This window comes from Delphinapterus leucas, chromosome 1 (assembly GCF_059928025.1).
Source record: "Delphinapterus leucas isolate spDelLeu-1000000601 "Yukka" chromosome 1, BTC_Dleu_Yukka2, whole genome shotgun sequence".
NCBI lineage: Eukaryota > Metazoa > Chordata > Mammalia > Artiodactyla > Monodontidae > Delphinapterus > Delphinapterus leucas.
Genome location: NC_143129.1, coordinates 77,714,545 through 77,730,379, shown reverse-complemented (window position 1 = coordinate 77,730,379; position 15,835 = coordinate 77,714,545). Strand labels below are relative to the sequence as shown.

Here is a 15,835-nt window from a genome sequence, read left to right as displayed (position 1 = left end):
GACTTACTCTTGATACGCCGCAGGTAAGCCTCATCCTCTGTCTCAATCAGGGGGAAGTCCTCCCTGGATGGGCATCTGGAGAGAGAACAGGTTGGGTGGGGTTTGGGGAAGGAAGTCAGGTTACACACCAGGAATCTGCCTACCCTCCTTCCCAAATGTGCTCTATTTCTCCCTGGTAAGCCCCGTCAGCTCCACGCCCTGGCTTCATCCACGCTTGGCCGCCTCCTTTTCCTGGCACTGATCATCAGCATCTACTGGTCCGTGCCTCTCCAAAGGTCACCTGGAGAGGCAGCATAGTGCAGAGGGACAGCTACAGTTTTTGGCATCAAGCACCCTGGGCTCAAATCCTGGCTCCACAATTTACCAGGTGGTAACCTCTTTATTTCCTCATGTGAGAAATGGGGATAATATCTTCCTCACAGGTTTTCCGTGAGGATTAAATGAAACAAGGTACCACTGCTTTGAGCACGGCAGAAGCTCAATGAATCAATTATAATGAATAATATTATTTTCGCAACTACAAATATTAATAGTATTAAGAAAAAGGGCACTATAGATCTATTGTCAATGGGACAGGTACTTTGCCTTGCTTTCCTAGAATTGGTAATTTCATACTTTGCACGCATTTCTGAAAAATTTGTTCAAAGTCTTAACTGCAGAAGTAAAAAAAAAGGTTTACATAATATAAAGTAGAGAAGAATCCATTCTCTAAAAGCTAAAAAACAAATCATAGGACTTCCCTAGTGGCACAGTGGTTAAGAATTCGCCTGCCAATGCAGGGGACATGGGTTTGAGCCCTGGTCCGGGAAGATCCCACATGCCGCAGAGCAACTAAATCCATGCGTCACAACTACTGAGCCTGCGCTCTAGAGCCCACGAGCCACAACTACTGAGCCCATGCGCTGCAACTACTGAAGCCCGCGTGCCTAGAGCCTGAGCTCCGCAACAAGAGAAGCCACTGTGATGAGAAGCCTGTGCACCGCAACGAAGAGCACAGCCCCTGCTCGCTGCAACTAGAGAAAGCCTGCACGCAGCAACAAAGACCCAAACCAGCCAAAAATAAATAAATAAATAAAATATTAAATTACTAAAAGAAAAAAATCATAAACATCTTAACTGAATTTATTCTTCAGGCATAATCTTTGAGAATCCATTTTCAACATTTAATATGCACTTTACTTTTTTTCATCACAACAGACACACAGTTGACTGCCTCAAATCTAATGTGTGTCCAACAGAAGCCAAAGATCTGCTGCTTTAGCACATGAAATGATTTCCTTCTTGCCTCTGTTGTATGGAGTTTGAGTTTTGCTCCTCTTACCACTAGTATCAATGCTTTCATTACCCTCTTTTTCATTTATTTTTAGAAAATAAAGGTAAAAGACAGTACAATCCAAATAATGGCCCACTGCCTACAGACTAAGATGTTAATGGAGGTGAAATTGTACTGCTGGCTGGCAGGTATGCCAGAATGTGACAGCTTAAAGTATTCCTTTGGCTTGTCAGCTCCTGCTGCATTTGGAAGGTGGTTGCGGTCGTCATCATATAAAGTGCTACTTTACAGAACAGTAGAACATAGATGACATTTCCTGCCTTGGGCCATCTTGTCTCTCCCCTGGCCTCTGCCTCTACCTCTGAACCCTGGGTTCCATTCCCTGGGAGTGCTGTGGCCTGGGGCCTGAAACTGCAGGTACTGTGAGGCCATACACACACTCACACTCGCACGCTCTGCTGAATGACGCGGATCCAGGTGCTCCGGTCATCCCGGGATGCCGTGTGGACCTCATACATCTCAGGGGGTGCCGCGCTGATCAGAAACATCCCTTTCTCCTGGTTGGCGATGTCCCGCACGATTAGATTCTGCAGTGACACCACCGAGGGCTTGTCCTGCCAGTCAGGGGAGAGGAAGAATTAAAGCTGGGAATCCTGACCCCTGGATATTTGAGTCTTCAGTCCTTCTGGAATACCCAAAGGATTGAAGAGTCAGCCGAGAATACAAGTTAAGAACCCAGGCTCTGGTGCCAGCCAGACAGGACTTAGAAACGTCTGTGACCCTTGACAATTTAATTAACTTTAAGCTTTACTTTCCTCATCTACAAAAAGAGGATAATAAAGGGCCTTCCTGACAGGTGTAAAAGTGCCTGCATACAGTAACAATTTGTCTTGGCTGTTATTATTTCTCCTTATTATATTATAGTAATGGCTACAATAACAGCTGTTTGACCCTGAAGGATTCCAGGGTTCTTCCAGGCTGGGGTAAGAAAGCAAGAAGGGCCTCAACACTTGTCTGTGCTGAGGAAGAAGAGGGTAGAAGGTCTCACCAGGGCAGGAAAGATGTACTTCTGGTCCTTCTCCTGGAGAAATACCAGCACATCTGTCATCAGCAGCATGAGCACATCTGGCAGGAGGATAAAGGCAGGACAGTCAGCATTATAGAGTGTCTGAGCAGCTGTTTTTCTTTCTCAAGGACCAGGTCTACCCCATTAGGTTAGAGCTCCTGTTTCCCCTCTTCCTGACCTCTCTCCCTCTGGTTGCTTTCTCCACTTTTGCAGACCACCTCTCCCATTCTTATAGCTCAGAAATGGGGGGTAAATGCATGTGCCATCAGATAAATCAGCTTCTTGGGCTAGAGGTGCCCATAAGCGATCACCCAATGCCTTTGGAGAAAACCCTCTTTATCCAATGAATGCGGGTTTCTTAACCTAGGGTCTACAGACCCCCTAGGATGTCTACTGTTGGGCTTCAGAGGCTCTGCAAATCCTCTGAAGTTGCATAAGCAACTTTACATATTAATATATCACACGTGTATTTTTCTGTGTGAAAGGGTCCAGAATTTTTGTGAGGGTAAAAGGATTCCCAGAGCCTTTCAGTTCCATGTTGAACAACTGACTAACATAAGACCTTTTTGGATATTTGGTCTAAGCTCCCCCCAACCCCAGCATATTGCCACTTCTCATTTTGTGCTCCACAGGGAGGAGAACAGTTGGGTTCCTTAGCCATCTCTCCCACCACTGAACAATCCCAATCTCCTTCAACCCCAGCAGGCCCTGCTTTCATTTTCCTTCTCTGCCCCACCTTCCAGGCTCTCAGATCCTAAGAGGTCCTGTGCTTTAAGACTTAAGGGGAAATAAAGGTCAAGCCCAAGAAAGTTGGATGTCACAGTCAAGAAGACACACACTTACCCTTTGCCCTTGGAGATCTTTCTAAGTTGTGGGCACAGAGAAGGGGAGGGCTTTCAGAAATAAAGCTCTCCACCCTTGCTATTTTTAACCCCCCCATGCTTTATATTCTTAGCTTTGGCGTGGGAGGGATGGGAAGGAGAGAAAGGGATGAAGGAAAGTGGCTGGTGAAGCCTGCAATACTCAAGCTTATGAAGTGGGGATTTCATGACACAGGACAGAAGTGCAGGCAGGCTCTAGCCTCAGGTAGCACGGTATACTTCTGCCCCTCATTCCTCACCCCCATAGCCAACGTCTGCCACTCTCTTGTCTTGATTTAGGTAGGAAAGCATTGGCCAGTGCAGTCTGGGAAGAGAGCCTGGGAAAGAGTGCCCCAGCCCAACATGCCCCACCCCCTTTTCTCTTCTCCACTCAGCCCGCCCTTCGCTGGGCTCCACCCCCTCCCGTGGGCCTTCCCTAGCTGTGTTCCCAAAGCTCCTGCCCATTCCCCAGCCCTGGTGGCTGGGATTCCAGCTGGTAGAACCAACTACCCTGATCTTGTCCTCTGATCCTGGAATTTCTCTGTTTTCTTCATCAAAACCAGTAGCTTTCTGGGCATGCGAGAACCAAAGAAATGAATAAATACTGACAAGGAAGTCCTTGTATCGCCCGTGAAATCCAGAATTCAGACTTTTGTCGCAACAGAGACCACATGTTTTCCTCCCACTGGGTCTCACCCTGGGTATAGGGCTGAATTAAAAGAGGTCCTAAGGGCTGGGATGCTTCTCCTTCTTTGTATCTGACCACGGACTCTTGCCTGGCCTGCCAAGCTGACCACTGACCTTTGAAGCGCCCAGTAGCTGTCTTCCAGAGCAGGCAACCATCGTGGATGAGCTTGCGCCGCAGAAGCTCCTCTCGGCCAAAAGGGCCCTTGCCAGGCACAGGGGCCTGGGCCCGAGGGTCCATACGGTTGTAGATCTCCTGCAGGCGGGCCCCTTTCTCCAGCTCGTGCACATCCTGGTCTACGTTGGACAGCAGCTCCTTCACCAGCCCCAGTGCCGTTGTCAGGTCCTGGCGCTCCTCCTCGATCCCTGACCGGGGGTCAGCATGAGGGAGGGATGGCTCAGCCAATCTTCAAGCCAGCCCCAATTCCCACCAATCTCGATTCCCACCTTCAGAGGCTGCCCAGCATTGCACATCTGACCCTATCCCTCCCCTTGGTTATCCCGAGCCATTTCTCACCCCAGATAGCCCTCTCCCACCTTCCTCCCTCCCAGGCTCTTCCTCTCACCGTGGGAATGCTGCAGGATCCGGTTGATGAGCACCGGGTACTTGGTGATGCGCTGAGTCACCAGTAGGATGCACTCCTGTACACCATGCCGCTTCAGCACGGCCGAGCGGGTCACTTTCTACAAGAGCAGAGGAGGGCTCAGGGCCAGAGTGGGGCCCGAGGGGAGGGCAACAGAAAGAACGCTGGAGCGTTCTTGGAGCCTAAGCCCTGGTGCCGGCCCTAACTTGGCCATTTACCTCACACCGGTCGGCATAGGTGACCCAGTCTGGAAAACGGGGACGAGAAGGTCACAGGTTTATTGTGAGGACCAAAGTAGCAAAAGCACTTGCTCTACTGCTATGAGGGGCTGCTGATGGGATCCACAAGCGGATGTGTCCACAAGGGTTGGGCCACTAGAGGAGGCTGAGTGTGGGTCCTGGAGAGGTTTGCTCACCCGGATGAACTGCTGGAAGCGTTTGTCTCGGGCATATAGCTCCTTATAGAGCTTTAAGGCCTTGGTGTGGCGGCTACAGAACTCCGAGTAGGTCTTCCGCATCTGCTCTGCGCTGGGACCTGAGAACTAGAAGTTGGGGGAGCAGGGCTGGGTCAGCATTTCCCTCAAAGCCACATCTCATCCCCAACACCCTCGGGCCTCCCACCAAATAGGCGGGCTTCCTGCCTCTCCAGCCCTCTCTGGCTCCACCCCCTAGAGTTTGATGAAATGATGAGAAATGTCCACTCTAGTCACACCTCCTCCCATGACTGCTGCCCATGGGTTCTGCCTTTTCTCACCTGGCTGATGAGCAGGTCACCCAAGCGATGGATGACGAAGTTCCGGGTGCTGCCAGGGCACAGGGCCTGGCGTCGGCGTTCTAACAGCTGGCTGAGGAAGCGTGTATGGATGTCACTGAGTTCGTCCACGCAGGGGAACAGGCCCTGGACCACTCCTGGCTCCAGCTGTAGCTCTTCCAGCATTCCCGTGCGGAAGAGGCGGGTCATGATCTTCAGGGTCCGCACATGGTGTAGCTCTGTCTGGATCAGCTCTGCGGGGACAATGGGACACCTGGCCTCTACCCTGGCTTGGCCACAATTGGTGGGGCCTAGGCTGGGGACCTCAGAGCTCATTTGAGGTTTTCAAGATCCCTTCCAGGTTAACATTCTGCATTAGTACGATCTTAGATCATTTTCTAATCATTTTTTAATCTTTATGCCGTGCCATCTTAAGCTATGAGCTGTTTTAAAGTCAAGAACCATGTGCCCCCTACATGTCTATGTTTCCCACAGTTCCCAGTACAGTGTTGGAACAGGCAGAGAGGAAAGACTAAGAATTGACTGGAAGGAAGGGATAAAGAAGGGCCTTGGAGGTCAACAGCCCAACAGGTGGGGGCCTAGTGGCTACTTGTGGGGATGCCAGGCAGGGTCTTGAAGGCCAATAGGATAAGAGGGAAGGGTCTTGAGAGGTAGGGGCTAGCGGAGGAAGGACACAAAAAAACAGGACTGGTGACAAAAGAGAAGTCTGGGGTGGTCTTCTTGGCTCACCATAAATGACATCCTGCTGCTTCATCACCTCCTTTTTATGCTGCTGCAAAAAGTTGCTATCCACAGCAAGGCTCCAGGAATCAGCTGCAAAGTCCTTCTCATCCATCTCAAAGTCACTCATCAACTCATTGTAGATCACCTCTGCACCTGGAAGTGAGTGGGGGAAACAACTCGGACCCCAATTCTCTTCCCTGGGTCCTGGGCCCTTCTCTAGATCCCTTCCCGCCTTGCCGTTCCCAGGACTGCTCCCACCTGCCCCTCATGCCCTGGTCTCCCTGAGGTCCGGGCACAGTCACCTTCGTCGATGAGGGACTCCACTGACAGGGTCCGGTTCCGCATGTTGAGGGAGTCTGTGGACTGGGAGAGGATCCGGCGCAGCCCCAGGGGAGACTCATCATTGAAGTGTCTGAGGGGAGTGGAGCCTGGCTGCATCACCCAACTCAGGCAAGAGTTCCCTTCCCGGGTGGGGACCCAAGGTGGGATCCCAGAGGCAGTCACCCCAGGTTCTCCTTACCTGTCTATAATTCTGAACTCAGGGATGGGAAAGACCTCTCAGCCCCCCATCTCCATTGCCATACTCTGCCTGCCTTGGCTCTCCCTTCCCCAAGCAGAGGCTCACCCAGCAATGTTGGTGGTGGAAACACTTTTGGCTAAAGACAAGGAGGAGCGGCCACGGCGGGAGCCAAGCAGGGACTGTCGGAAGCTGTCGGAGGGGTAGATGGCAGAGCTGGGACGCTCCCGAGTGGTGGCTGTCAGAGGGGGGGATACCAAGTAGGCAAGCGTCAAACCTAGTGCCTTCCCAGGATTCAAGCCTCCCAGCCTCCTCCACTAGAAGCGAGGCCTCCTCTCCAGCCCCACCTTTAGCCCTGTTCTTTTTTTTTTTTTTTTTTTAGCCCTGTTCTTGTCAAAGAAAGATGATAACAGTAATTCTACCCGTATGTTTGTGCAATGCTTTTTTTTTTTTTGCGGTACACGGGCCTCTCACTGTTGTGGCCTCTCCCGTTGCGGAGCACAGGCTCTGGAAGCGCAGGCTCAGCGGCCATGGCTCACGGGCCCAGCCGCTCTGCGGCATGTGGGATCTTCCCGGACCGGGGCATGAACCCGTGTCCCCTGCATCAGCAAGTGGACTTTCAACCACCATGCCACCAGGGAAGCCCTGTGCAATACTTTTAATGTTTATAAAGAGCTTTTCTTGCCTTATCTCTTTCCCGCCACAAGACTATGAGCAATCTGCAGCTCAGGACGGTTAAGAGACTTGTCTGGGGTGACTCAGCTAATGGCTGAGCAGAGATTCGGACTCTGGACTTTTTTTTTTTTAACATCTTTATTGGAGTATAATTGCTTTAGAATGTTGTGTTAGTTCCTGCCGTATAACAGAGTGAATCAGCTATATGTATACATATACAGACTCTGGTCTTTTTGACTAAGCACCACGCTCTTTCTGTTACACCAGATCTGTCTGAATTGGCCCTTGACAACTTCTGCCAACATTCCCAAGTGCAGTGTAAATAACTAATAATAATAATATAAGGTGTGACCAGGCTCAGATGACCAGCCATCCCAAGCCTTCGTCCCCATTTGAATTCTCCTGTCCCGCCCCTAAGCCCAAGAGTCCGGATCTCCCTTATGACCCCACCATCAGCATCCAATTGAAAAGAGGAAGGCGCTGTGCCAGGGAACGACCTCAGGGGGGCAGCACAGCTCATGGGCTGAGAGGCCTGGGGTCCAGGGTCCTATGGGGGCTCCAGCATCCTCACTACTCACTCTTACTGCGAAGTGAAACAGACTGCAAGGCAGTGTTGTTCTTCAGCAGGGCAGCTTTCTGTTGCTGTGAGACAGAGAGCAAGAGAGAGACACCAAGAACAGCTGTCACCTTAGGGTCACCCCCATAGGCCCAGGGCAGGAGCTGGGTGGCTGGCCCCCTAGGGAGAAAGCCGGCATGATGGCTAAGGGCATCAGGGTGGCTGAGCCCAGTGCTGAGGGGATGTGTCTACAGCAACAGGCTGACCCCCTCTTGCAGGGCCTGCGGCCTGGGGTGGAGGGTCTGGGCTGCCCCCTGGTGAGGAGAGGGGCTGAGTAACACAGGGTGAGGAATGAACAGAAAAGGCATGAGGGTACCGCACACTCACTACCCTCTCCCCCAGCCCTCTGCCCTCCCTGCCATCTCACCTTCTGCTTGACCTTGGTACAGTTGGCGAGGGTGTCTTTACAGCGGTTGTGGATAGTCACATTGCAGGCTGGGAGGGTGGGGTAGAGAGGGTGATGGGAGGGCCGGGTGGTACGGGGGGGACACACCCACATGCAGACACCCATCTCCCCATGGCCACACAGCCTGAGACTCTCCCCCTTCCCAGACTCCTCGGCCATCGCCGCACCCCAGTCCCTCTCCTCCCACCTCCCCCCTTCCTTCAAGCAGGAGATGAAGTGAGGGGGTATAGGTGTGGACCACAATTAAGCCATCAGGAGGGGTAGGCAATCCTGACTCAGAGATGACCTGCGAGGTGGACTAGAGGGAAGAAGGGGTTACTGGCTGCCAGAGATGAGCTCAAGAAGCACAAAGGTGGTTGAGAATGACAGATGGCAGAGAGGACGCCCACGGAACAGAAGGTGGCACAGGAGCAGCTGGGGTGGGGGCTAGGGGCAGAGAGGGGGAAATGAACATCCCCTGAGCTTGATCCTAACCACCCCTTGAGGTAGATTCAATGATCCTCATTTTATAGATGAGGATCCTGTCTCCTGGAGAGGTTAAAACCATCTGCCAGAGGTCATACAGCTAGTGGTAGAGCTGGGGTTTAACTCAGGAGTGTCTGTGCACTTCCTGTTGAGCCATATGTATGCCCACAAACTCTGGCTAGGCCTAAGCAGTGCTAAGGCTGATGGATCCAGCGGCAGAGCGGGGGACAGGCCATGCCCTGCCCCTGCCCGCCACGCCTGCCTGCCTTCTGCACTGCTCAGCTATGCTTGCTATGACTCTAGCCTCCCTTCCGGACCGGGGGAGTCTTTTTCCCCAAGTAAGGTAAACCCACAGCTCCCACACTCCATCTGCTTCTCCTTCATCACCCACCCCACCCTGCCATGGGGTAGGAGAGAAGAGGAGAGGAAAGGAAGAGTAGCTAAGCCTAGGCACTGGGACTACTGGCCGTCCCTTTCCCCAACATGCCCTCACAGCCCTTGGCCGTCTCCAGCTTCCCCTCCCCCCTCGTCCAACAACACCGGAAACTCTGCTAACTCCTTCAGACAATACCCAGCACCGTGCTTACTTCCACAAATACAAGGCGAGCAGGGTGCGGCAGAGGGGCAGACAGAAGTGGGGGCTGGAGCTGCATCCACCCCCCCTGGAGCTCCCTTCTCCTACCCGCAGCACCCAGTGTCTCTGGATCGAACCTCCGCTATCCACCTGCTCTCAAAATAGCGCTTGCTGCCCGCCTCCCCGGTTCCCCTGGCAACAAGCTTCCAGATTGGGAATTCTGTCAGGTCTCTAGGGGGATCTAGATTGGGGTTCCCTCCTCATCCTCAAAACTCTAAGTTGAACAGTGAGGAAGTAGAGAAGCCTCGCTGGTTCTTTCTGGGGTTCCTTCGCAGCTTCCATAGAGATTTAGAAGCTAAAGCTTTTGTCCCTCTGTTCCGCTGCAGGCCACAACACCTCCGGTCCTGCGTTAATCAGAAGCAGCTCTTTGCCATAAATCTGGGTGTTGGTGGGGAGGGTAGACAGGGCAGGAGCCCTCCATGTAGGCATCTTGGGGAAGGAAGAATTCGTTGCTTGTACTTACTAAATACAGGGCTACCCTTAGATGTGGGTGAAGGTCAGGAGTTCTATCTAATCCTTATTCCCCCAACATACCCATTGCTGCCATATTCTCTTTCTCACTGTGTATCAGTCAGACTAGAAATCGGAGACAGGGGGGTCCTAATCCCTAATCCTCTGCTTCAAACTGTAGAGATTTAGAGATTTCAGACTCCCCCCAGTCAATAGAAAGGGAAGGGGCAAGGGGACCCTGAAGTCCTGAACACCCAGTTCTGCCCAGGAAGACCGGCAGAACAGCTGCAAGGCCAGCAGCTTCCCACCCAGCTCCCCTATTTCTGCCCCCCCTACCCCGCATACACACAACATTCCTGCTTCTCTTCCAATCAGTTCTCCTGACCCTCAGCAGCTGTTCAGGGAGCTGGGGGATACCCAGCGGACGACAGCTGCAAGGGGAGCCACTCCAGCCTCCCCTCCCCCAAACCCCCAGCTAGTCCTGCTTAGGCCATATTCTGACTGCCACTACCCCTAGACATGAGGACAGGGAGAAAGGGATCAAGCATCTGGCCCTGGCATTTGGGCCCTGCGGGGGCTCACAGAGGACAGCGATCCTTACGGATCCAAGGTAAAAAGAATGGAGAGAAAGATTAGGGTCAGTGGGCGCTGACTCAAGAGTGACATTCAGGGTCCAAACAACTTACTTGGGCAGATGAGGGCCTCCTTGGCTGTGATGCTCTTGTTACAGGCATAGCACATGGTCATGCCCGAAACGGAGATGGTGGTGAAGAGGTGCCCGTTGGTATAGCGGGCGTCCTTGGCTTCCTTCATTTTCTCTTTTTCCCGGGACTGTAGAAGGGGCGAGAGAGACAGGAAGTGAGGCTGGAGGATGCCAGGGTGCCTGAGGAGTCCAGAGACACAGGCCGAGGGCAGAGGCAAGGGAGCAATGCCTGCCTGAAACACACCATTTCCTGAAGCAGAGTTTGCCGCGCTGTGTCAGAGGCAGCTGTCCAGGAGTGACCAGGCCAGCCCCGAGGGCCGAGCCCACCCCTGACCTACCTGGCCCCTGCGGCTGGGCTGCCTCCTGTTGCCGCTCATCTCCCCGGCTCTAGACCTCCGCGTCCTCACTCCACCTCCCAGCCCTAGCTCTGCTCGCCCCCAAGCTGCTGTACTCTCTTCTCTGTGCCGGGGGAAGATGCGCAGAGAGGAGGGGAGAGCAGGCGAAGCAGAAGGTGCCAGCTCACCAGCGCTTTCAAATCTATGGGAGTTAGCTCCTCTTATAACCATGACAACCAGTGTTGGAGCCGCTATCTCCGTGGCAGTGGCAGTCACAGTGGGGGGCAGGAGATCCCCTTATTAGATTGGCTGAAGGGGGCAGAATGCCTCCACTGCCACCCCCAACCAGAGGTCAGGATCCCAAACTTCTGACTCTTCCATATCTGCTCAGTCAAGGTACACGGGGCCTCTCTGTGGGAGGCAGCATGTCCCCTGCTAACCTCGAGGCAGGAGGAGCCTGCTTTCAGTCTCGGGTCACTTGTCCTCTCTGGGATCTTTAAGAAAGGAAACTGGGCCACCAAGGTCTCATTCCCGGCAGGAAGTCTCTTCTGCAGTCTAACTTTTATCCCTCTCATGCTACCCTCCAAAACCTAGGATATCTCCTTTATTCCTCCTCACCCAATTAGTCTAGGAAGTCCTTTCTAGCATCTACCCTCCAACCTCCAGCGGCAATGTCACTTCCTCCTGCTCTGGTCTCCGTCGAGATGGGGCACACTCTCCAGGCGCTTCCACAGAACCTCAGAGGCTGGCATTTCCCATCAGCTTTCTCTTCTCCTGCTTCCCCCTGACCTCTGCAGGTCAAGTGATTCTCCCTGACCTCTTTCTGTCCTTTCTCAAGCTCCTGAGCTTTCCCTGAAACTGAGGAGATAAGAAGATGGGACACCATGCTTTCCACCTATTCCAGGACCCTCCTCAGTGGTCACCTCAGATCCCTGATTTTCCCTCCACTCTTAGAGGACTGACAGCAGGAAGAGGACCTGGCAAGACCACTCCCTCCAAGGATTCCCTGCCTCTCAGAAAGCGAAGAGCGAGATCCTGATGGCTGAGGCTGCGAGTAATGAGCCCCAAGTCAGAGGACACTGTCTGGGGCCCCGGGGCAGTGCAACAAAACTCAGAGAATTCTCAGCCTGGACCTTGGAGGCCTAGTCCTGACTCTCAGCTGAAGCCACACTAGCAGTTAAGAGGTGGGGGAGGGGGGGCTTCCCTAGTGGCGCAGTGGTTGAGAGTCCATCCGCCTGCCGATGCAGGGGACACGGGTTCGTGCCCCGGTCCAGGAGGATACCACATGCCGTGGAGCGGCTGGGCCCGTGAGCCACGGCCGCTGAGCCTGCGCGTCTGGAGCCTGTGCTCCGCAACAGGAGAGGCCATGGCAGTGAGAGGCCCGCGTACCACCAAAAAAAAAAAGAGGTGGGGGAGGGGAAGAGACTCACTGGCCTGGTGCAAGGGTAGAAAAGGGAAGTGTGAACGGGCTGAGTCAACAGCACAGGGGCCAGAGGGCACTGGACTATGACACCCTAGGGTCTCAGGGCTTCCTGGTAGCCCAAGATCCTTCTCTCTCCTGCCTACCCTCAGAAGCTCCAGGTTCATCTCATGATGAGCAGAGCCCAGGTCTTCAGGTCATTTCACATCCAATCACCCATTTTTCTTTTCTCCTCCTCTCCCATCCTCCTCCTCTTCCTATATCATAGTCTCCTTCCCATCCCCTGGTCTCCCTCCTCTCCCCCACGGCCTCCCACCTTGGCTGCCCCTTTTTCACCCTTGCTTCTCTTCTACTGCCCTTGGCCTCTCCCTGCCCTCCTCCTCCTAGACCTTGTCAAGAAAGCTGACCAACTTTTAACTCTAACCTCCCTTTTTCTATTCTGGTACCTACCTATCTGGACCACTAGAAAATTCTCCCTTTAGTCTAACCTCCATCTGCCCTGCTCCAAATTATAGTTATTTAGGAGATCAAATCCTCCTCTGAATAACAGCCTTTATAGGACCTCAAAGTCCAAGTCCAAATAGCTCTTCTTACTGCCCTACACTCTGCCTTCTCTTCTCCTCTCCTGCTCTCCCAACCTTCTCTATGACACAAATAAAAAAGTTTGAGGACTCAGTATGTTTGAATTAAAAGTATGCAAGCAAAAAAACGTGAAAATCACATTAAAACAGCAACACGGGGAGGGGCAAATTAGGGGTATGGGATTAAGAGACACAAACTACCATGTATAAAATAGATAATCAGGGAATTCCCTGGTGGTCCAGTGGTTAGGACTCCGTGCTTTCATTGCTGAGGGTACGGGTTCAATCTCTGGTCGGGAAACTAAGATCCCGCAAGCCACGCAGCGTGACCAAAGATAAAAACAAAACAAAACAATAACAGATAAGCAGCAAGGATGTACTATATAGCATGGGGATTTATAACCGTTGCCTTGTAATAACTTTAATGGAGTATATATAATCTGTAAAAATACTGAAACTAATATAATATCATAAATCAACTATACTTCAAAAAATAAAATAAAAAGAGCAACATGTCTGAATCAGGGTCAACTCCCAAATGGGCAGTCCTGCAGATTTGCCCTAGGGCTGCTACAACTCCCCCTCCCCTCCCCTGACCTCTTCCCTCTGCCCTCAGGCCTCCAGGAGCTCTCACCTGGGAAAGAGGCGGGGAAAGGGAGGGAGAGAACTAGGGGTAGCCAGGGAACAGGGTCTCTTGTGGCCCTTCACCTCTCTGGCATCAACATCCCACAGACGACCCAGCTACTCTGGGCCCAGGCTCCCCCACCTCCCAACACTCACCCTCTCTCCAAGTGACCCTCTCTCTAGGTGGGCCAGCAGTGGGCAGCAGCCACAGCAGCAGCACATCCCAACACGGACACTGCCCAGCAGCAGGCGGCCCTGGCACTGCCTAGCGCTATTGTCCTGGAGGCAGTCCGCACCCGCCCCAGGGCTCAGGCTGGTGAGGCTAGAAGGACACAGGGCCAGATCACCAGGGGTGCCTGCTCCGGAGATGGAGTGAATGGGCTTGTTTGGTTCTCTGTCCTACTCTTTCCAGATCTTCTTAAGATCATCCCAGTTACCCGCCCACCCGCCAGCGGGACAGCTCTTCACCTTCATGGCCCCATCTGTCCACCAAGAAAAGGGGCCATTACTCTGCAATCCACAACACCCACCCCAACACTCAGAGGTCCTTCCTGCTTGGTTCAGTCCTCTACTGTCCAGTGTCCATAGTCTTGCTTTCTCACAAACCCTCACAGAAAGTCTTTCTTGCTATTGCTACACAATAAATGAATAAAGCATGGGAAAGCACCTAGCACAATGGCTGGTATACAACAGCCACTTAACACGTGTTTAGAAAGAAAGGAAGAAAAGAAGGATGGGTGGATGGATAGACACCAAGACAAGGGGTCCCAGCAGCACCCTTGCCTCTACTCTAGGGATCCCCTCATTCCTTATCAGAGCTTCAGAGTTTTCAGTCTGCTCCTCTCTCTCTTCCCCACCCCCCCCCGCCCCCGGCTGCACCTCACATTTGCGGGATCTTAGTTTCCTGACCAGGGATCCAACCCGTGCCCCCTGCAGTGGAAGTACAGAGTCCTAACCGCTGGACCACCAGGGAATTCTGGTCTCCTCCTCTCTTGTTTATTCTTTTCTCCCTCCTCCCAGACCTTTTCTCCTAATTCCTTTGAGCTTAGGACCGGATGGTATCCTCTGAAGGTCAGAAGAAGACCAACCCAAACTTTCCTTCCACTGTCATCCCAGATCTTGGTCATTTTGGGGAAAGAAAGACTAGGCGAATGGCAGAGGACATTGAGACTGGTGGCTCAAAGTCTCATAGAACAGAAGCAGTCTCCCCTTTCTCCATATTTTGTCTCCCAGGCCGAGAGATGAGGAAAAGTGACATACGTGAAGCCCAAGGAATGCCAAAGCCTGGACTTCGGCTTCCCGTTCCCCGGCGAGCAGCAGAAGATGGCGGAGCTGACCCAGAAGAGTAAGAGCCTCTCCAAGCAAAGTCTAAGCTCTCAGCTGTCCTTGTTCCTCCATTGGGTATGTCCAAACCAAGACCTCTGGAGAAGTCACGTGGTGCTCAGAATGACCTCTGCTCCAGCTGCAAGTGGCAGCAGCCCCTTCCCCAAGGTGGCGCAGCCTCTGTCCAGGCCCTTTGTTTAGGGACCAGAAGGCCCCCGGAGGGTTCCACTGGGTTTCCAGTCATCTGTAACTTAGGCCCTGGATAGCAGAGGTTCAGAGTCATAGGCTGCAAGGGGCACTGAGTCATGAGGGATGGGCTCTAAGGCTGGGAAAAGAGGAGAGAGAGGGCTCCTGGCCATGGGACTGAGAAGAGGGCTTGGGATGGTCTCAGCCAGGCTCTGCTTCTTTTACGAGCTTCCACAGACGAGATAAAGGCAGGAGGCTAAGGAGAAGGCGGCCAAACGGAAACGCTAACGCCAAAGCCAGAAACATAACACAAAAAGACATCGCTGAACACACAAAGGCACTTAACGCTTGCCTGATGAATGAAGATGAGACACCGGACAATGGGGGTGGGCACACTGGTGAAGCAGAAGAGGGGTGCTAAGGACCACAGGGAATAAAGTCGGGCTACCCTGAGACCCAGGGATCCTGGACCCCATCCTACCCCCACCCCCCACCCGGCCACACCTGTCGGGTCAGGAGAGAAAGACAAGCAGAGACGGAGTGGGGAGTGATGCAAACAGACGGGCATTTGTGCAAGCGAACAATAGCTGTGCCAGGACTCCCTGCCCTCCTGGCACAGGGCAGGCCGGCTGAGTTGGGAGGGGGGCAGCTGCTGCCTGCAGCCCCTCCCCCACCCTCCCCCAAGGAGACATAAACAAACCCAGAAGGGTCCAGCCAGTTCCTCTCAGCCATTTCTCTGACCAGCTCCAGGAACCATGACCAATCTGCTCCCTCAAGCTCCTAGATGATACTTCAAAGCACAGACTGAAGCTAAGAATGGAACTACTTCCCCGCATCCAGAGTGCAGTGAGCCCCCTACTTTGGTGGCCATAATTCAAAACAGTGACACAGAGCATCTAGGGACAGGCAGACGGACACAGACACACATGCACACCAACA

At 53.0% G+C, this 15,835-nt stretch overlaps 1 protein-coding gene across 4 annotated transcripts in view; it reads right to left on the bottom strand.

The window, feature by feature from the left end:
• ARHGEF2 (Rho/Rac guanine nucleotide exchange factor 2) overlaps nt 1-15,835 on the bottom strand; it is a 53,295-nt gene that overhangs the window by 5,467 nt on the left and 31,993 nt on the right. For all 4 annotated transcript variants that reach the window (XM_089914009.1, XM_089913996.1, XM_022559668.3 and 1 more), the window contains 13 exons: nt 10,411-10,555; nt 8,137-8,204; nt 7,732-7,795; nt 6,587-6,716; nt 6,264-6,373; nt 5,968-6,114; nt 5,221-5,471; nt 4,883-5,008; nt 4,450-4,567; nt 4,001-4,249; nt 2,322-2,398; nt 1,718-1,887; nt 8-75 (listed from right to left, as the gene is read on the bottom strand). In XM_089914009.1, the coding sequence (XP_089770135.1) occupies nt 8-75; nt 1,718-1,887; nt 2,322-2,398; nt 4,001-4,249; nt 4,450-4,567; nt 4,883-5,008; nt 5,221-5,471; nt 5,968-6,114; nt 6,264-6,373; nt 6,587-6,716; nt 7,732-7,795; nt 8,137-8,204; nt 10,411-10,555 (1,723 nt within the window). The remainder of the gene's footprint in view (nt 1-7; nt 76-1,717; nt 1,888-2,321; nt 2,399-4,000; nt 4,250-4,449; nt 4,568-4,882; nt 5,009-5,220; nt 5,472-5,967; nt 6,115-6,263; nt 6,374-6,586; nt 6,717-7,731; nt 7,796-8,136; nt 8,205-10,410; nt 10,556-15,835) is intronic.